A 22,008-nucleotide genomic window follows, 5' to 3' on the forward strand; every position below is an offset into this window, starting at 1 on the left:
TGCCTGAATAGCACAATATGAGAACAAACACAACTGATCAAATTAGGCAGTTTATGAAATATTTAATAGGGAAGAAGAAATCACGAAAAACCCAGTATCAGTATGCTTGTTCTGTGGTAAATACCATAAATAATAGTCTTTACTCTTTAGGCAGATACAAGACTTAACACACTGACCTTGAAACACTACATTCTGAAAGTTCTCAGATCTGGATTTTTTGGTCTGAGTCCAAGCATCTCCTCATAAAGTCTGAGTTTCTAGCCCACATGTTACCTGGAACTACTCTTCAGAGCTTGGGCCTCATCCAATACCATGTACTGCCATTTCACCCGCTGGAAGTACTTCACATCCTGAACTACCAGCTGGTAGCTGGTGATCACAACATGGAAAGGTGCATCCTGAGTGTAGAGTGTCTTCTGCAGACATAAAAAGGAAAGGATAAAAAGGCATCTGATAATTCATAAGACAATGTGTTTGGGGGGTTTGAACTCTTCTCATGGCAACAATATCAATGAAGAACTTCTAAAAAAGAGGTAAGAATGGAAGGGGTCAGTCTAGGAGCCCAGCTTTCCCCTCTACAAGTAGAACAACATGTAATAAAAGAATTAAAATTTAAGTGCTTTAAAAATAGAATAGCTTTAATAGCTAGAAATGAGGTATTTAACTCATTTATTGAAAAAGAAAGGCTTCCGTTTAATCATATCCAAAATACTACTATGTCAGCCCTGGCTATTCTTCCAAGATCAAACACATGGAAGAAAAGGGAGGAAAATAAAATTCTTTTTGTTGAATGCCTAAAATTGTACGTTTGAATTTTAAAAATCAAATGTAATTTTGGGGGAATATGTATTGGAGATAATGTATGCATAGCAAGGGTGAGTTGATTGTTACCTGACTCCAGAATTTCCTTATGACTTTTCTATCATGAGGATTACCCCAATAAGGCAGCACCTGCAAATGTCAATGAGATTATTTTTTTCCAAGTAACATTATATCCATGAGTACTGATATCCCCTTCATCAGAATATAGAATGAGGATGAATATAAATCACTCCATTAATCCAGTGCTTTTAAATACTAATTTAGATTATCTCTTTTAAATGCAGAGAGTACATCTTAGCATATTCTTTTGTAAGATATCAATGACTTTATTGGCTTTGATAAATAACAACAAAAAAGTTTAAGCAAATGAGAGAAATCTGAACACAAAATCTAAGTCATTTGCATCAATAAAGAGGTAAACCTAGAATAACGTCAAGAATTAGTACTAAACTTATATATATAGTATAACACTACCATCTACTGGACAGTAAAGGAACAACTGAACACTCTTGAGGGGCATACTATGTAGGGATTATTTATATTATATATTACTATATATATATTTTTATTTATATATTATATTTATAATATGCCAAGTATCATATAAAATATAAAACAAGTTCTACTTTTGAGGAGCTGAAATTCTAACAAAAACTTTAGCACATAAAGCTAATATGTTGTGGCATTTATATAATTTATACTTCATGCTCTATTCACTATACCTTGCAAAAAAATTCTACTTATGAAATCAAAGTTTTATAGAAAATAGAAGGACTTTCAGCTTTAAAGTATAAAAGTAATAGTGAATAGAAAAACTGCTCTTGGGTCATCATTTTCTTTCCTTGACACACATAATTCAATGAAGCTATGACCTCAATGATATGAAATTTCCTGTTTTTTTTCAAGTCATGCTGCTTGCACTTATCATTCCTATCTCCCTCCTTTTGAGGCAACTGTAAATTATGACATCAGAATCACCCAGGGTTCCAAGAAGTGTGTTTTTGAATTATGTTACCCAAGATAAGGTTTCCCTGTCACTACCTAGACATTTCCAAGCCATGCTTCTGTATCCAAGAGCTCATTCTGCTCTATCTTCTAGCTCCCCTTTAATGTCTTTCTTCCTTCATTAGAAAAAAGTACTTGCTTCCCTATACTTATATCCCAACAATTTAATACAGTGTCTGGTCCATAGTAAGTGCTTTTATCATTCATTCGAATTGGTGTCAGCTGGTGTACCTTATTCAGTCTATTCTGTAATAAAGGAGGTCCACCAGATATGAGGACTCTTTAGGACTTTTGAATAAATATGTCCATTGATTATTGCCTGATCTTAAAATGTGAACAGACACTTTTTTTTCTGGTTGTACATTTCTCTGATAATATTTAATGTGGCTTCTTATATATGCTTCATTGATTAATATGTTATCTGCCCCTACTCAGATCTACATCTATTCTCCATTCAATGCATTCTGAATGATCTAAAAATTAAAATATTCAGAGATTTTTTTCATGATTCACAGCCACACACCATCAAGAGTAGAACATTTGTTTAAAGGGAAAACATTTTAGGTAGAAATCTTGGAATAAGACAACTTCCCAATGCTTATTCAACCCACTCTCTTTTCCCAGTCAATTTTGGATCCCCTGAGCTTGCAGTTCATCTACAGTGTCCATTTAAATACCTATGGACCAGCTCTATGGGTCATCTAACCAATTATCTGTCATAATTTGAATAATAACTATTCATCATTCCCTTACTTTTTCCTCTAGGCTTGGACAGATGAAACTCTTTTTGAGTAAATAAGGAATATGTCTATGAGACTTTACTTTGGGCCAGACCAATACATAGTTGGCACAATGTGGTAAACAAAGGGCAGCACCTGGAAGACCTGAACATCCTTAGAGAATTCTTTTCTTTATACATCCTCCTTGATAGTATCAAAAAATCTGGTAAGCATATGTCTCTGTGCTTTATGTATCATAAAAGTTACCATTGTTGCTATATGTTTCAAAGAATCTTAAGCCATTTTATAATGGTGAATGGGAAATATACTAAAATAATATAGATATTAATAGCAATTATTTTTCACTACTGAATCAAATGAGCTTTTACAAAAAAATTTAACCAAAAATCCAACTATAAAGATTAAAGATCTGGGTCTATTATATCAGTTGCAGAAACATGCCGGTTGCATACTTTCATGAAGGATGCTTTTGGTGTGTGTGTATAGCCTTCTTTAATTACTTCAATTATATGTATAGATGTTTTCAACACTCATTTTTGTAAATTTTTATACCTCCCCCCACCCTGATAGCAAGTAATCTGATGTTATATTAATATAATCAAAATTATTCTTCAAGATTTTCTCTGAGCTGAGAAAGTAGCAAATGCATAAATGTTTAAACAGTAACTTTTTCTTAATGCTATTTTTTTTTTTGTACAGCATTTCCACTTCATAATGACTCCTTTTATCCACCATAATAGAATCTCTCCTTATAACAAAAAAGTTCATTTAGGAAAAACAAATCAATATGTGACCATAGCTAAATTGCCTTTGTCTTATTTCATTCCTAGGATTCACCATCCCTCTTCCTGCCAGAAGTATATTTCTCCACATGTCCTTTTGAGGTCAGGATGGGGACCTGAATTAATCAGTTCTGAAATTGTGAACTGTTCTTTTTCTTTATCTTATCCCAGTCATGTAAATTATTCTCTTCATCTCACCAGTAAACAGAAATCTTTTTTTCCTTCAACCACTTTCAGCTAGATTCTTGTAATACAAAAAGAGGTAAAAGACAATATCTGCCCTCAAAGAGTTTACAATCAGAGGAGGCAATATATACAAAAAATACATAGAAAGATTAAATAGAATAAATAGGAAATAATTGCAGAAAATACATTTATTCCACAACTCCTAACTTCCCCAGACTACTTTTTTGACCTCTGCCCCAGGCGGGAACTTGGTGAAGACAGATGCATGCTCAGTTCTAAGCCAGTGCAGTTAGGACTCCTCAGACTGGTTCCAGAAAATAACAATCATTTTTTCAATTCCCTTTTGTATGTTGCCGTTCCTCACTGGAACATAAAGGTCTATATGGCATTGAACAATTACTTGAACTTAATTCCTGAGCTTGATCCCTTAAGTTTCCTATTCATGGAAAAAATATTCATACCCTTCTCTTTGAGGTCAAAAGCAATTCTATTACTGAATATACAGAAATGTATATATGGAAACAAAAGAACAGGGATGAAAAAATCCTAAACCACACCCTATGATTAGTAATTGAATCAGTCATGTGAGAGTAGTAAACACAGAAAATAAGCAAGTTCTTTAAGATCCATTAGAAATATATTTATTACCTTAAATCTAGGAACAAATCTTGAAAACTCTTGATGCCAGTTATTGAGTGTAGAAGCAGGAGAAATGATTAAGAAAGGTCCCCAAATGTTCTCTCTCTGCAACCACAACAGACTGGTTCAGTCAATTGTATTCTTACAATTTTTCTTATTTAAACCATTTAAAAATTATGGTAAACAGTAGCAAGTCTAAGTTTTAACAAAAGATCTCTTCTAGCCAAGCACTAATAGAATTTCTTTTAAAAATACAATGCTTCTCCAAAAGTAATTATTTTTGCACCTAAGAGGACAAATTGTGACCTTTCTTTAATATGGGCTCACAACAAAACCTATTTTAATCTTAAAGCCTTTATCAATTGGGCAAGAAATAACACACATAAACATAAATGCACTACTTTGCTGGAATGCTTATCAGTTCAAATTTAAGGCAGTGAGAATAGTTTGACTTCTATTAACATCTTTGATTTTTGTTAAGATCTTGTGATTATACAACCTCAAAATTCACCTAGTTAAAAATTTCAGTGTAGTGAAATATTATTATACTATTAGGATGGATAGGACAAATATGAAGAAGTCAGAAATATGAATGAAGTAATGAAAGATGAAGAAAGTAAAACGAGAGAAAATGTATATCACATAATTAAAACAATACAGAGTTATTTATTTAAAATTATTTAGAGAACTGAGAAACAATAAAGTTGGATAATGCAATACTTAATGTTAATACTAGACAATCCAGGCTAAAAGACTCTTTTCTGTTGAAAAACATTCTTTTCAGGAATATACCTTGTTGGAAAGAATATCATTTATTGGGAAGTATATAATTTTGTCAAAATAAATTCAGGCACAGAGAACAAGAGTGTGAACCAAGACTGAGAGCCTAATATGTGTTCAGGGTCAGGGATATGAATCCTGGTGGATGGGAGCATACGGTAGGTTGCAAAAAGTAACATAAGATGAAGAAACTGAGGTCACTTACTTCAGCCAGATGTGCCAAGAGGGCAATGCTTTGTACTGTTTTTCCAAGACCCATCTCATCAGCCAAAATTCCATTAATGCCCTGAAAGACAAAACAACAAAAAACCAATAAAGTCACTACTTTCCTACACAGTCTACAACGACATTTAAGATACTACAAAAAAAAAAAACCCCAAACAAAAAACAACCCTACACAAGAGACTAGGGACAGAGACAATGCCCATTGGACATGTATGTAGGAATAACTATTTCTAGAACTAAATTAGAAATAAACTAGAACTAGAGAACCAAAAAGTATAAAAGAAATCTAGTATATTTAGAATCTTTGATCTTTTATCTAATGTGAGCAAATGAGCATACGGTTGTGTTTACTATGCCCTCCCAAACTGGAAATGCACAAAAATACAAACAGATCTCAAATAAATCTCTCAAGTGGAACACAGTTGTACGTGGTACATTTTTCATAAATAATTCAGGCATCATTTTAAGGAGTTAGCAACCATTGTTTCTTGCAAAACAAAAAGACAAAAATGTTTGTAAAAAGGTTTAAGTTTAATATATTTCCTCGTGCTCACTTCTCAATCACCTGAATCAATGACTGACTTTAAGAAAGCAGGTACAAAGGGTGCCACAGCTCTTAAATTCACCTGCTCATACAGATTGGCCAACCAGTTCATGCCTTTCAGCTGATAGCCTTTTAATTTGCCATTAAAAATTGTGGGCTGTGGAATATCCTCCCCAGCTCGGATTGATGGATTGGCCAGGCTATAACTCTCCCCAAATCCAGTGCCTGATTTGTTTGCAGCCCGTAGGGCTGCTGCCCGGCTCTCTTTCGCATCTTCATCAAATGACCTTGTCTGAAAGATAGAAAAATTAAAAAGTAGGTAAGATACTAGCAAAAGTTCTAAAATACTGACAGTACTCCACAGTGTTCTAAGAGAAAACAAACTAACAGACATACATTTTTTTTTTTTAGATTTTTCAAGGCAACGGGCTTAAGTGGCTTGCCCAAGGCCACAGGGCTAGGCAATTAAGTGTCTGAGGCCGGATTTGAACTCAGGTACACCTGACTCCAGGGGCCAGTGTTCTATCCACTGTGCCACCTAGCTGCCCGGAAGTACATTTTAAAAATCCTATATAAACAGTCACCACCTGAACATTATTTGTCATATTTAATAATTTGGTAAAATAGCACAGCACCTTAATAAGCAAAATGTTTTTAATTAGGAGTGGAGGATGTATCCATGAACTTACTTTTTAAAATATCTTGATAACTGTATTCCAATATTATTAGTTTCATCTATAATCTTGTGATTTTAGCTTTAAATGCTAAACCATTACTCTGAAATGGGATCCATATACATTACCCAATTTGCCAAAGGGTCTATGAAACAATTAAGAATCTGTGACTTAAATCTTAGATGACACTCCAGGGGAGCTCATTACCTAAAACCAGGAACCCCTCATCATAATACCATTTCATTTATAATATTTCCCTATGACAAGAACAGTAAGAGAAAGGCCCCAGGGTAGTGTTCTTTTTTTTTTTTTTTAAGGTTTTTGCAAGGCAAATGAGGTTAAGTGGCTTGCCCAAGGACACACAGCTAGGTAATTATTAAGTGTCTGAGACCGGATTTGAACCCAGGTACTCCTGACTCCAAGGCCAGTATTTTATCCACTACGCCACCTAGCCACCCCATCCAGGGTAGTGTTTTAAAGTATCTTTCTCTCTTAATTCAACTTCAGTATTTCCAAAGAAATTTGATGGACATTATTTTACTAACCATCACATAGTTGGAATGGTATCCAATGAGATACAACTCTACTTTGTACAGGGAAAACTAAAATACAGAGTGATCCAATGAATATCAGACAACAAAGAGACTTGGATCACCAAAAATCTATCGACAACCAAATCTAATACAGGAGTTCTTAAATTTTTTTGTGTCATGGAACCTTTGTCAGTCTGTTGAAATCTTTTTAGACTTAAAAAATAATACAAAGAAATACTATCTTTAAGTGCAAATAATTTTTTTTCTCATCTGATACGACGGATTCTCTTGATCTAATGCACTGAACCATAGTGAACTGCCTTCTACATTACAGTAGGACAAAAACACAATGGAAAAAGAGGAGTAACTTCAACAAGGGTAACCTTGCATCTTGGCCATGGGATTACTTTTTCCCTTGCTGGCCTTTCTTAATTTCCAAAAGTAAACAGTGAACTGACTGATATGAGAAAGATCTTTAGAACCCTTCATAAAAAAATATGATAAACAAATCCTAAATTAAAAGATTCTTCTGGGGATTGATTTTTAAACCTCTAAGACTTACCCGAGCTTGGTGAATCTGGTAAGCATCTTCAGCATTTTTCAGGGCTTGGGCTTTGTAGTAATTGCTATCTAAAAATAAAAGCCATACAACATTTATAAAAGTATGTTATCTTCAAAAGAAGTATTCATACAAACATATAATCCTCACCATGCCCTGGTGCTTCTAAAATGTGTAATCCACATCAGGTAGTATAGCCACTTCCAAAAAAAAATTACAACTGAAAGAACCAGAGACCATTACTTTCAGTGCCCCACCATTGGAAAAGGATGACTAAAGAGGTTAAGCAACACATAATTAGTGGCAGGTCTGATTTCGAGGACTAGTGGCTCCTAATCCTGTATGATTTCTTTAATACACTTATACACTTCCTAAAGTCTCACCATAATCCTCTTGGGTAATGTTAACAACAACTCCTCCACCGATGTCAATCTGTCTTTGTGTGGAACTGTCCTCCAGTTTCCTCAAAATCTCTTCCTGGATTCCATCATGTCCCATATCTCGTTTGCGACTCATAAAGTGGGCATACAATTCTGTCTGAGTGATGAGGAAATTTAATTTTCGTTGCTGCCTTTTAGCCTAATTAAAAAAAATTAAAACAAACAAAAATATTTTAAGTTTTTACTTGGATATCTCAAAACCAGTAAAAAAAGAAAATATCATTAGATCAAATTTTTCATGGTGTAACCTTTAAATCAGATCAAACTTATATGTAAAAATGTTTCTTGAAATTCATAATTCTGTTTTATATAGAATTATGGAAGTAAGAAATACCTTCACTTACAAGTCTAACTCCATACTTACTTTCTTTAGCATAATATAAGATTTTTCCCCTTATTTTTTTTATTAGGGTTTTTGCAAGGCAATGGGGTTAAGTGGCTTGCCCAAGGCCACAAAGCTAGGTAATTAAATTATTAAGTGTCTGAGGCCAGATTTGAGCTGACAGCAGGACCAGTGCTCTATCCACCGCACCACCTAGCCACCAAGATTTTTTTCTTAAATGAGGATTCTGTCTGAAAAGCTTATGTCACTGTTTGCTTGTGATACTTATTAATACTATGTTGCTATAATTGGAAAAAACTCAAAAACAAGAACCTCTGGCTTCCCACCACTCAATCTGACAATATCAAAGAACTTTTCAAGAGATTATCTTATTAAATATACCTAATGTACAAATGAGGAAACTGGGGCCCAAGAAAGTAAAGTGCCTAAAGACATAGAATTATTAAGTGTTATAGCCAAAGGTAATCTCAGGCACTATGTAGTCAATAATGATTATTTCAAATGAATGAACAAAGACCAAACCAAAGTCTACATCACAGAGACCAACACAACTGGTTTACAGTGTTTTATCCAAAGCATTTTATGAAAGAATTTATGATTTTGCTGATAAGAAGAACTTAATAGGAACTCACTCCATTAAGTTCAAGAAGTAGTTTCACTTAGTAGATAAGTACTAGGGAATTGCACAAAGCATGAGGAATTAAGTCAAAAAACTACTGGTTAGAGTCAGGATTCAAATCCTCATCTATGGGAACATACCTCTAGCCATTCTGCCCACTAAGCTACTTTACCTGTACATTAAATTCTGAGAATTACTAATCACAGTAATTTTTATGACAAACAACAGATACATTACCAAAAGCTGACCACCAAAAACTTTATCAACTAGTTAAGAATTGTGAATTCTTCAGAGCCTCAATGACAAGTCCTACTTCTGAAGGCAAAACCTTTATCCAAAAAAAAAAAGAATATTCCCAGAATTCTGCCTGAAGCTGAAAAGCTTCAGCAATACCTAAAAGACTAAAATAGATGCCTGAAAAAAAAAATTTAACCTGGGCAACCTAAATTCAAACTATGAATTCACTAAAGAACAATTTAGTGAATAAAATTATTCTTAATAAATTGGGGCACATGGCAAGATAAGCAGAAAGGAAAATAAGATTGGAATACAAACTTGAACATCAAAATCAGGGAAAATCTTGATGCTTATGACAGAATGCCCACTGCTGCAATAAGCAAAAAGTGCTTAGGTGAGATGAATTTTCAGAATGAAAACATGTAACATCTTCCTTCACCTTCATCAAGAAAGCATAACCCCTTGAATAAGTGAAAAATGACAAATTTATTAAGGACAATATAATTATTAAAAACTATTTCTGAACTTCAGGGGAAAAAAATCTTAAGTCAAAGAGAAATGCTATGCCTACCAACTTTCAATGCAAGTATTTTTTTTTTTAGGTTTTTGCAAGGCAGATGGTGTTAAGTGGTTTGCCCAAGGCCACACAGGTAAGTGTCTAAGGCTGGATTTGAACTCAGGGACTCCTGACTCCAGGGCTGGTGCTCTATCCACTGCACCACCTAGCCGCCCCTCAACTTTCAGTGCAAATGCAAGGACACTTGACAGATTTAAAGTTCTAAAGGGCAGCAAATGTAACATAAAAATTAGGTGCTCCATACAGATTCCCTGGGAGCTCTTAAAAGGGTTGCTAAAATCTATAAACATAATCAATAGTATGTTAATGGATAAAGAATGAAATGCAGGCACATTGGGGAACAAAAGGTGTTTTAGTACCTAGCAATATTAATAGGGAAATCTGACCTTTGGTCATAATTATACACTTTTAGAATTCTGCTATTCAAATCTACCTCTACCATGCCAGGATCCCTTTAACATTCTCTTCCAATAGAGAAAAAGGTATCACATATCAGCTTTCAAAAGGATCATAGAGCTGTTCTTTGCTTTGAGAAAAGTGAAAAGGTGTCCAGAGGATGAATATTATAGGCAAACTCAGGTGAAGCTAATAACAAGTGGATAGGTTGTACAGTCAACATACGTGTTGACAAGTTCTTTATACTTCATTAAGATGGGAATTATTTTACTGAGTACTGGAGACTAGGCAAAGATTTATCTTTGATATGGAAAGATTGGTACAGTTTTCAATACCAAAGATATTTGGGTATTTCTTTTGTCTTTTCTTTTCTTTTCTTTTTATTTTTTTGCAAGGCAATGGGATCAAGTGGCTTGCCCAAGGCCACACAGCTAAGTAATTATTAAGTGTCTGAGGCCAGATTTGAACTCAGGTACTCCTGACTCCAGGGGCGGGTGCCCTATCCACTGTGCTACCTAGCCGCCCTGATAATTGGGTATTTTCTAAGTTCTCTCTACTACTCAGGCAGAATAATTAGACACTATTTTGGGATTTCTAAAACCTTCTGAGAAACCTTTAAGCTTCTCAAATTCTAGCTAAAAGGAGTTATTTCTATGCAAACTCTTTGCCTTCACTAACATGATGCAGCTCTTGTCTGGATTCATCTTTTCATTGTGGCTTTAATCCATCCTATGCCTGATAATAATTATTCTGAAACAAATGAAGCCTCTAGTGTTCAAACTTTCCAGTCCTATTTTTTTTCTTCTTCTAGGAGTTCATGTTGATCCTAGCACTGATTCACAGGGTTATTAGCATCTTAAGAAAACCTCTTGATGGCAAAGCAAATCCATGTGTGCAGCTGAAAGTGCCCCACCAGCAGGCAGAACATCACATGACTTCATTCTGATCAGCAGTCTATTCAACTTTTGCTTCACTACCTCTCTCTCTCTCTGAATATCTCCAAGTTCGCTGTTCACCCTTTCCCTTTCTATCCTTTCCTCTCTTTTCTTGTATCTGTCATCCAACCCTCTTATTTATTAGCTGTATCCCATTTCACTATGTGTGCAAACACACTGCAACATGTAGACTCCAATTCATTCATATTGACTTTAGGCTCAGTAAGTGCATAGCCTATAGCTTACATAGGCAGGGGACAAAAGGCACCTGAGCTGGTCTGGTTCCAGACTAGTTTAACCTGGCACTCTGCCTGTCTAGTAGATCCAAACAGCAGCTGATAGCGATGTAACAATTGAATCAAGTCAGCTCACATACAGGTTGTGAGCATAAGGGTGGTAGGGAAGCAAACATTAAGGCTAGCATGAGAAGCCTAACAAAAACACAAAAAACATCTAACTAGACTTGATCTTGCAAAATATCCCAATAATTAAAACTATCAAGATCTAAAGAGAAATCATATCTCTTACAAAGGAAATATTGATAATATGGCAAGTTAAATTTAGAGTAAATGAAATAAATATGAGTAATCTTGCCCCAAGTACTACAAATAGAGCTTGCTAAAACATTTGCCTTCATCCTACCTCCCTCATCTCTTCATCTAGCTTACGCTGCTCCAGGGCCTCCTTCTCAGCACGTTTCCGATGCTCCTTCTCCACCTTTTCATACTTCTTCCAGTAAAGAAGCATTTCCTTTGTGAGGCGGCGAGCTCTGGGTAGGGTCTCCTTACAGTTTTTCTGAGCTTGGATGGCAGCACGTCGTACTTCCCTCATACATTGGTGGGCAAGCTGCAAGATAGAAAAAACTCAAAATAAGAGAAAAACAATACTACAGGTTAGTTCTCCCTAGAGTCTAAACATCAATATTAGCCTTCTCTGACAAACTCAACCTTATTCCCATATTCATTCTAAAAAGGAGTACTTAAAAAGGACTTTTCTTAGTAACTATAATGACTGTAGTTATTTTTACTGATAAACATTGAGAGGATGTAACAGGCATCTTATGGACACCATCTTGCTACTGATGTTCTACAAATGTTCTTAATAAACAGTACATAATATGAGGCATAGCATTCAATACAAGAGAGAAATAAAGAAGAAAATGGGATATAATTAGAGTCTGATATCAATTAATCCATCAACAAACATTTAAAAGCACCTACCCTTTCTAGGTCTGGTTGTTAGGTGCTAGGCCTGTTAATATAAATACTAAAGACAAAACAATATCTATTCAAATGAAATTATATAAAAATAAGCTAGTTACAGAAGTTGGAATAAGGTAGTTACATACAAGGTAATTTAGGAGAGAGGGAATCACTTTAGCAGAAGTAGATAGGATGGAAGAATGAGTTGTGAAGGTTAATGGCTACAGTTTATAACATGGAAGAATGGAATAATGGTGGTTCCTCTTTGAGAAATTAGAAGGTTGGAAAAGCAGAGTTTTGGGCAAAGATAATAAAATCTCTTTTACCTTTTTTTTTTTTTTTTGCAAGGTAATAGGGTTAAATGACTTGTCCAAAGTCACAAAGCTAGGTAATTTTTAAATGTCTGAGGCCACATTTGAACTCAGGTCTTCTGCACTCCAGAGTGGGTGTTCTATCCACTGTGCCACCTAGCTGCCCCTCTTTTATTCATTTTAAAGTGTCTTCAGGATATCAAATTTGAAATGTTCAATAGATAGCTAATGTGAAGTAGAGTAAAAGCTCAAAGTGAAGCTTGAGGCTAGATAGGTAAATGTGTAATTCTTCTTCAGAGAGAGAGCTGGGAGCTGATGAGGAAAGAAAAGGACAAGGTTCAGAGAGCCCTGGCTTTCATTAAGTGCCTCTATGTCAGAGTTGGCCTCTCAGGTGGTTGGCTCCACTTACCATTCCATCCCTCCTCTATAGCCTTCCCATCTTCTGACAATAAAAGAGGGTCAATGAAGTTTTAGGAGAGAGGAAGGTACAGTTAGACAAGGCAGATAAGAACTAGGGTAGTGGGATCATGAAAATCCAGAGAGAAGATATCTAGAAAGGTGGTCAATTGGGTCAAATGAAAAAGAGGACAAGAAGGAAACAGAGAAATGAAATTTATTAATTAAGAGGTCATATCAAAGGAAATAGTTTCAAATGAGTAATAGGGCTGAAAGCCAGTGGCGGGATAGGAAATGGAGCTTTTTCTAGGAATGTTATTGAGAAAGGGAGGAAGCAAGGGGGATGATAATTTGAGAGTATCTAGTGAAGGGATTTTAAGGAAAGGGGAGACAGTCAAGTAGATGAGAGATAGAAGACTAGAAAAAATGAGGAAAAAAATTTATATATAAAGCACTTGGTAAATGACCAAGAGAGCATAAGCTATATATAAGTTAGGTATACAAATACAAAACCAAGAGAAACATTGACTGAGGAGGCCATATGCTGGAGAAGACAGGAGGGAATGAAGAGTTCCTGGAGAGGGGCTGGCTTTGGCAAGAAGGGTCACATCATTATCAGAGACTAGAGGAAAAAAGGAGACAATGGTGGATGTTGTCAAGGGATAGAGGGTTAGAACAGAGAGCTTACCACAAATGGTTTTAATTTTCTCAGTAAACTAAGAAGGCCCTAGTGGACAGAATAGGAATAAGAAGGTGTGGGAAGCATAAAGAAAGAAGAAAAAGGTTGGAACATCTTCTTTGGAAAGTAAGATAAGCAATCATTTAGAGAAAGATGAGAGAATTGCCTTGTTGATGTGAGAGTCCAGGTGAAACTGGGTAATATGAATTTGTAGTGCAGCTACTTTGCATGACTATGACTTCTGGTAGCTCCATTCACCAGCATGTGAGTACAAGCTAAGGTAGTGGATGATGGAAATAATCCAGAGCTAAAAAGGCAATTTACAGATGAGGAAATCAAAGCAATCCATAGCCATATGAAAATTTTCTCTAAATCATTAATTATTAGAGAAATGCAAATTAAAGCTTCTCTGAGGTACCACCTCACATCTCTCAGACTGGCCAATATGACCAGAAAGGATAATGATCATTGTTGGAAGGGTTGTGGGAAATCTGGGACACTATTACACTGTTGGTGGAGCTGTGAACTCATCCAACCCTTCTGGAGAGCTACTTGGAACTACGCCCAAAGGGCAACAAAAATGTGCATACCCTTGACCCAGCAATACCACTACTGGGTCTATACCCTGAAGAGATGATGAAAAAGGGTAAAAACATCACTTGTACAAAAATATTTATAGCAGCCCTGTTTGTGGTGGCAAAGAATTGGAAATCAAGTAAATGTCCTTCAATTAGGGAATGGCTTAGCAAATGTGGTATATGTATGCCATGGAACACTATTGTTCTATTAGAAACCAGGAGGGATGGGATTTCAGGGAAGCCTGGAGGGACTTCCATGAACTGATGCTGAGTGAGATGAACAGAACCAGAAAAACACTGTATACCCTAACAGCAACATGGGTGTGATGATCAACCTTGAAGGGCTTGCTTATTCCATCAGTGCAACAATTGGGAACAATTTTGGGCTATCTGCAAAGGAGAGTGCCATCTGTATCCAGATAAGGAGCTGTGGAGTTTGAACAAAGTTCAAGGACTATTCCCTTTATTTTAGGGGGAAAAAAAACCCAGATATCTTATTGTCTGATCTTGTTACCTCTTAGACTTCTTGTCTCTTCTTTAAGGATATGATTTCTCTCTCATCACACTCAATTTGGATCAATGTACAACATGGAAACAAAGTAAAGACCAACAGATTGCTTTCTGTGGGGGGGGTGGGGGGAGGGAAGTAAGATTGGGGCGAAAATGTAAAACTCAAATAATATCTTTAATAAAGATAAATTAAAAAAAATAATCCAGAGCTAAGATTTGGCAAGAGATGAGCAGCAATAGGTCAAGAGGCTAAGATTTCTAGAGGAAAGGACAACAAAACCAAGTTGATTATCTGTAAGGGATGAAATTGGGGAAAGAGAAGGAGGAAAGTCAAGTCAGAGTCAGGAGTCTTACCACTGAACTGAGAATATAACAGAAACTGTACTACATGACTAAATTACCTCTATAATTAAAAGGGAAAAACAGTATTGACTCAAATTTATAGTAGGTCTCTGCAAGGATTAAGAAAAATGCCCATAAATTTTTTTTTTATTTTTAACACTAGAAAGACCAGGTGAGTCAAATGAAGAAAAAATTATTATAATTTTGCTTGGAATTAAACATTTCTGTCCTATTTTCTGTCTAATGAATAATAAAAAATGTACTCCATCAATTAATTTGGTTCTTCAAAATACTAGCTTAAAACACTAAAGAAATGTTTCCTTATCTGAACTGAATCTTTTAATTTCCCTTTTGCACAGAGATACTCTGAATAATGTTGAAAAGAGGCCAAAAGGGTTGCCGATCCATGTACTTTAATTAAACAAGCTAAAAGTTGTCTCACAAATCAAAATTCCAAGAAAACTTTCCTTACCAAATTGAAGACAAATTAAAAAAAAAAAAAGATTTGGATAGAATGAAAATTCTAGAGTTTGTTGAATAAGTTCATCAACAACAACAAAAAAAAAGACAACAGACCAGTGCACTAAGAATAGATCAAGAGGATAAGAGTATACTCCAGATTTTAATCACATAAAACATGTCAAAAGGACAAAACCTCAAGCTTACCTTTCTGCTATTGGTGAGAAATAGGTTACGGGCTGAAGCTTTCTGCTTGTTGGCCTAAAAATTAAATGAGGAAGACATCACTTAGGTTCAATTTCTTTTCAAATGATATAGGCTAGCAATAATTTTTTTTTTTAGGTTTTTGCAAGGCAAATGGGGTTAAGTGGCTTGCCCAAAGCCACACAGCTAGGTAATTATTAAGTGTCTGAGGCTGGATTTGAACTCAGGTAACTCCTGACTACAGGGCTGGTACTCTATCCACTGCGCCACCTAGCTGCCCTTGAAGTTGCTCCTTCTTAAAATGCTATATTGTCTCACTCTCAAGCTGAAAAAGCTACATATACACAATCCAGTTTCAAAAGATCATTCAAGCATCACTGTTTTAATGTTTAACACTTTTTCATCCTGATTTGCTATTATTCAAGATCATCACATTATTTCATCTCTATAAAAACCATTACTGATTAACACCATCTAATCTGTCCCCTCACCTCATGTGAAGGAGGGCTGGGAGCACTCACCTTTGGTAGCTCCTTTTTCACAATGCTAAGCCACACTTTTCGTCGACGTGCATTAAGCTGCTCAATGGACAAATGCTTCTTTTTGGAGCCAGGGAGAGGAGCATCATGGGAAAACTTGGCAAAGACTTTGGTCTGGTGATGGTGGCGCCGTGGAGATTCCTCAGAAGAAAGCTCTTCATCCCGCCGTCTCTTTTTTTTCACTTTTTTTAACTTGGCTATAAAGGGGACACATGGTCACAAGGCTGTTTTTTTTCCCTCTCTTTTATATACAGGTTAGATTCAAAGCATTACTTCTGCATCTCAGGTGGGTTTCAAAGTTTTTTTCCCAACTGTGACTAATATTTATATTCATACTTAAACTCATAGTCATTCCAAGAGAAGAACTTAGTAATTTAGAAAATAAAATTTCCTAAGCTGTCTGTGATTAAATGAAAAAAAGAATCAGACTATATGCTAGAGAAGCATACTTAAAAAAGAAAGTTTGAGGGATATTAGCTTCAAATGATAGTCATCAGGAAAGAGGATTTATTTCAACCTAGTGGGAACCATCAGGTGAATAACAAGAATCAACAGACTTAGGGAAGAAAATAGATCTGATTGGCAGTAAATCAAAACCAGCAGAAAAGGATTTAAAAAAAGCAAGGAAATAAACAAAAAGGAGGTACAAATTGAACAAAGGGGAATATATCTGAAAAATAGCCTTCAAAATCAGAATTCTGATGTTTAGTGAAATGAAATCTGCTTCACATAGATAGTTCATAACCTCTTTCTGTTTCCTTCCAGATTTCCAGCTGCTAAGAGTTCAATTAAGAAACAGAACCACATTTCCTGGCAAACACACAACTACAATATTCCCACTGAGGATTCAAAAGGTGATCTATAGTAAATCACCTCAGAGACCAGCAACTGTGAGGCAGTCCCAAGACTTCTCTTCATTCTGCAGACTTCCCTTATCACCCATTTTCAACATTTACGAAGTGTTAAGTGTATAACAAAAGGTTGGAAATGCTAATAAAAAAATTAATTGCTCTAAGCAATGGGGCTATTTGTTCTAGACTCTGCTCACTTTTCCCAAGTATTATTGACCTCCAAGTCAAAAATATTTTCCCACATGCAACCAACTTTTAAAAAAAATTTTTTTTAAATTTTCTTATATGGTTGGAAGCTCTCCTTTTAATATTTCAAGGATATATGACTTCATCCACCTTCCACTAACACACAACACAACTGCGGCAAGGATAAGAATGTGTTTTATAGGATGATGATGTAGTCACTCACTAGGACCAGTCTTGGGGCAAAAAAGCCATAGGAAGAAAGGCACAGAGTTGAACACCCAAACCCCACCTGAATGCTTCCCATTTGGGTAGAAGAAATGGAGCTTGTGCTTTGCTGGACACAGTACAGTAAAGGGAAATCTCCATTCTAGGATAAGTAAAGACCCAGAATGGGACTTTACACAACAAAAAGTTTAATAAAAGTTAATAAAATTAACAGAATAAAGTTGATCTTTAAATTAAATAGATCCAAACTATTTACAATTTGACTTAAAATATATAAACATCCAACAACTAGTGTAATAGTAATTCTCTAACCTTGATTCCCATCACTTACATTTTTTCATTATTTCTTTGCAGTTTTTGTATTTGTCATTTCATGACACAATATTTATTACTATACAATTATCCCTCCACATTGCAACTTTGCCCTTCATGGTTTTGATATATTGAAATGGATTGCGTAAAAAATTACATGGGAATTTTTGAGTTTTAAAGAAGCCATAAGAAAACACATGAAGGTCAGCAGAAAATCAGAAATTCATAAAATATATATATATAGAGGACTGTATAATATAAACATGTTTTATCTTTTAATTCCATAATACCTCAGATTTCTCTAGTACAAAGGGAGAGTCAAAAAAATTTTGTGTGGATTTTCCAGACTGTGGGGGTGCATGAATGCCCCTTGACTCCCACAATGTAGAAGGGATAACTCTACTGTACTGATACACTATAATTTACTCAGCTCTCCCACAATTATTGGATATAGAAGTTTCCTAATATTATAATATAAAATAACTATGCATACTGTATAAACCATTCCCAAAGAAGACTAAAAAGTAATATGTGAACACATTTTTCAGCAAACTTATGATATTTAAAGTTGAACTAAACCAGTGAACTAGATTAGCAGGCCAAACAAAAAGTGATTTATCAAAGTTAGAATAACTGATATCTTTTCAAGGGTAAAGTGTGGACTGGACAGGATATTTAGTTTAATTTTCTTCCTCATGATCCCGAAGTGAAGAGTAAAGGAAGAAAATGGAAAAATCAGTATGAGTACTTGCCTTTCAGTTTTTTTTCCTCTTTGAATTTCTTTTTCTTGGGCCCAAGAACATGCCGCTGCTGCTCATAAAAAGGATCATATGTGGAAAGTAGCCCTGCACTATAGTACTGGTACTGTTGCAACTGAAATTCAAGAGAAAGTGAGATAGATTAGGTTGTCGCCTAAACACAATTAAATATTTACTTTAAAAAGCCAATTTTTAAAAGAAGTATAAACTCTTCAATGAGGAATGCTACCAAAGGAACGCTCAATTTCTTAAAGGTAACTGTCTTCTACTGTTGTTTAGAGTATGAACATCCAAGACATAATTTACATTAATATGATTTTCCTCTAATAAATTGTTTCTGGTATTACGCTGTATTACTAGCAGCACAAAACTAGAAACAGTTTATTAGAGGAAAATCCTTCTTGTTACTGGATCAGAATCAGAAATGTTTGGCTCTGTCCTAGAGCTTCAATGTAAGAATCTCCTCTTCTTTAGTAGTTAACAATAAAAAGGGTACCTTTCACTTTTTGAGCTGTCGTATTTCCAGAAACATTGCATCCCCGGCATACAGGAGGCCCTGAATGTGTCAAGGAAAAAGTCACCTTCTTTCTTCCTCCCCCCAAGCTGACATAATTTCTTGTTGGCATCCCAAACTAGACTCCCCAGTATGACATTGGGAGTTAAAGACTGGCATCAGACAGGCATTAGGTTTGTGCAGCTGGGACCCCTGTCAATATGGAGACCATCATATGGTCTCCATGGCCTAGTAGTTCCCAAGGGAAAAGAATGCAGCTTCTTCTGTCACCTTGCTCCTCCCCTTTGGGTGGCATTTTGTCCTTTTCCCACCTTTTATTGCCCCTTTCCCCTCTCATGCCACGTCCCTTTAGGTAGAGATTCTGGTATCTTTTCCTTCCTTATCGTGCTGTAATAAATATGCAAACTTCTGTACTGATTGTGAAGTCTTTGGGTTCTACATGTATGTTCGCTTCTCTTGTAAAAAAACCTAATTTTCAATTAAGTTTCATAAAGTTGTGATTTTGCCTTTTGATAGAGAGAAATAAAAGTTTCATTTGTAGAACCTAAGAAAAGTTTCTGCCATGCAATCAATACCATACCATAAGTGCTGGCACTCCTGGCTCCAGTCTGTTTTTCCATTTTGGTCCAAAAGAGCAAGAGCCATCTTAAGAACTCACCTCCTTTAACTTCTTATTTCCTGTTTATCTTCACATCTGACTCTTATTTACTATAAGTACTCTTTTACCAAAAGAGATGAGGTAGCACAAGTTGCCATCATACTATGGTTTCTAATCTAGAGATATTAATATTTCTATACTAGCTCAGGAATAGCTGAGCAACTTACTAATGACATGCTTCTAAAGAATCTCTGTAATAGGAAATTACTAATTTTGCATTATTGATTATAGTAAATAAATATTCCTTTAATCAGTAAAGAGGATGTCAAAGGCAACTGAGCAATTTCCTTCTTCATTTTTTCAAAGGCTATATCCTAATAAGCTACTCATGGTTAAAGAGGAATAACAAAACTAATTTGCTCCATGATACATTTTCTATTTAGCAAATAATCAATAAGGAAAACTTCCAATTTAAAAAACTGTGCCCCAGCACTGATAATTCTGGTAAAAATATAACTTCCAAAATTACTATGGAAATAACATTTTTTTGTAGGGTTTTGTTTTTTGGCAAGGCAACGGGGTTAAGTGGCTTGCCCAAGGCCACACAACTAGGTAATTATTAAGTGTCTGAGACCGGAGTCAGTACTTGGAGTCAGTACTCCTGACTCCAAGGCTGGTGCTTCATCCACTACGCCACTTAGGCGCCCCCTGGAAATAACATTTTACAAAGAGAATAATCAAAGCGTGAAGGCAAAAAAAATTTTTTCTGATACTTCTCTAATACCTCTGCAGACTTCAATGGATTTTTCAGTGTTTCTGAATCTTCTGATGGAGTTACCCTTGCCAGTGATTCTATGTTCAGACTTATATATCCCTATTGCTCCTGAACATGTATTAAGTCAATAATAACAATAGTAAAAAATGTCCCAAAGTAAAAAATGTACTTAGTCATCTAAAATGCCTTATAGTTGGCAAATGTATGAAAGAAAAGGAAACATCCTGAAGGATGGGAAACATAAGTTATAAACCATAATGTTTGAAGTTATTGCATTTTAAATCATTTTTAACTTTTAAAACAATATATTCTCATATATAATCTGGTCCAAAGGCTGCTTACTCAGATCAGGGGATTCTACTTCAGTCTCACCTCTTTGTCCTTGCTGTACTTATTCTGATGTAGTTTCTTGTATTTGTGCAACCTCAGCATGTTGTGGAGTTCCTCTCGGGTGAGGTTGATTTCATCGTCCCCATCTTCTTCACTTGGAGAGTCTGTGTCACTGGACTCATCACTTAGTAAAATGCCCTGGGATAGGAGAGGATGATATGACTTGGGATGAGAAGGACTTACATAGGGATATCACTCCAATACTTTTCTATATTCTCCAGAAGAAGGAAATGTTGAGAGTCCTTATATCCCTGGGGGTAAATCCCAGAGATCTGCATATAGTAAACAACTACTAAATAAATGTATATGGCTCTGAATTAAGATTTCATGGCAATCATACAGTTCATTCCAATTTTCCTGTAAAAGGAAAATTTCACAAGTTGGCCTAAACCACCTCAATATTTCAAACACCATAAACATATCACTGTCCTTCATATATTCTATTATCCAGATAAACTAGTTGACTTGCTGCCTTTCACACATAAAAATCTTGCAGCTCAGCACCTTGAAATGGCAACTCCACAGGCCTGCAATTAACTTTTCCTCAAATTTATCTCTTAAGAACCCTTAGTTTTTTTTTCAAAGTTCAGCTCAAGTGCCACCTTCTATCAGAAGCCTCTGCTTCCATCACCAAATAATCTTGTATTTATTTTGTATAGTCTTTTATACGCATGTTATCTCCCCTGAACAAAATAAAATCCTTGAGGGAAGGGACAATGGCATTTTTGTCTTAGGGTCTCCCACACTTGGCATGATGCCAGAGACAAGCCAATAAATGCATGTTGATTGATAGTTTACTAAGTTTAATGTTGAAAAAGTCAGCAAATAAATTTTATCAAGTCTTTTTTTTACTGTATAGTGAATTGATCCAGTCATTCTGAGAAGTAATTTGTAACTATATAATATTATAAGAAATGATTAAAGGTAGGGATTTAAAGGAACCTGGGAAGACATATGATCTGATACAGAGTAAAGTGAGCAGAATAAAAAGAATAATTAATACAATACTAAAGAAGAAAGGAATTCATAAAGAAAAACAAATCTGAAGAATTGAAGAATTCTGATTAATGAAATTAAAAACAATGACTCTAGAAGGCTGATGGAGTTGCATGCTATTGACTTTTCTGGGTCTGGTCAACAGAA

The 22,008-nt window shown here is 35.4% G+C and overlaps 2 protein-coding genes across 6 annotated transcripts in view; both read right to left on the reverse strand.

The window, feature by feature from the left end:
* Positions 1 to 22,008, reverse strand: part of EXD1 (exonuclease 3'-5' domain containing 1) — a 331,232-nt gene that overhangs the window by 174,394 nt on the left and 134,830 nt on the right. The gene's annotated exons all lie outside the window — the stretch shown is intronic.
* INO80 (INO80 complex ATPase subunit) overlaps positions 1 to 22,008 on the reverse strand; it is a 120,268-nt gene that overhangs the window by 70,221 nt on the left and 28,039 nt on the right. For both annotated transcript variants that reach the window (XM_074235124.1, XM_074235125.1), the window contains exons 5-16: positions 20,848 to 21,003; positions 18,583 to 18,703; positions 16,239 to 16,453; positions 15,721 to 15,774; positions 11,679 to 11,882; positions 7,873 to 8,068; positions 7,493 to 7,560; positions 5,806 to 6,015; positions 5,160 to 5,240; positions 4,184 to 4,279; positions 892 to 951; positions 274 to 416 (exon numbers count right to left, since the gene is read on the reverse strand). In XM_074235124.1, coding sequence (XP_074091225.1) covers positions 274 to 416; positions 892 to 951; positions 4,184 to 4,279; positions 5,160 to 5,240; positions 5,806 to 6,015; positions 7,493 to 7,560; positions 7,873 to 8,068; positions 11,679 to 11,882; positions 15,721 to 15,774; positions 16,239 to 16,453; positions 18,583 to 18,703; positions 20,848 to 21,003 — 1,604 coding nt within the window. The remainder of the gene's footprint in view (positions 1 to 273; positions 417 to 891; positions 952 to 4,183; positions 4,280 to 5,159; positions 5,241 to 5,805; positions 6,016 to 7,492; positions 7,561 to 7,872; positions 8,069 to 11,678; positions 11,883 to 15,720; positions 15,775 to 16,238; positions 16,454 to 18,582; positions 18,704 to 20,847; positions 21,004 to 22,008) is intronic.

This window comes from Macrotis lagotis, chromosome 4, assembly GCF_037893015.1.
Source record: "Macrotis lagotis isolate mMagLag1 chromosome 4, bilby.v1.9.chrom.fasta, whole genome shotgun sequence".
Lineage (NCBI taxonomy): Eukaryota > Metazoa > Chordata > Mammalia > Peramelemorphia > Peramelidae > Macrotis > Macrotis lagotis.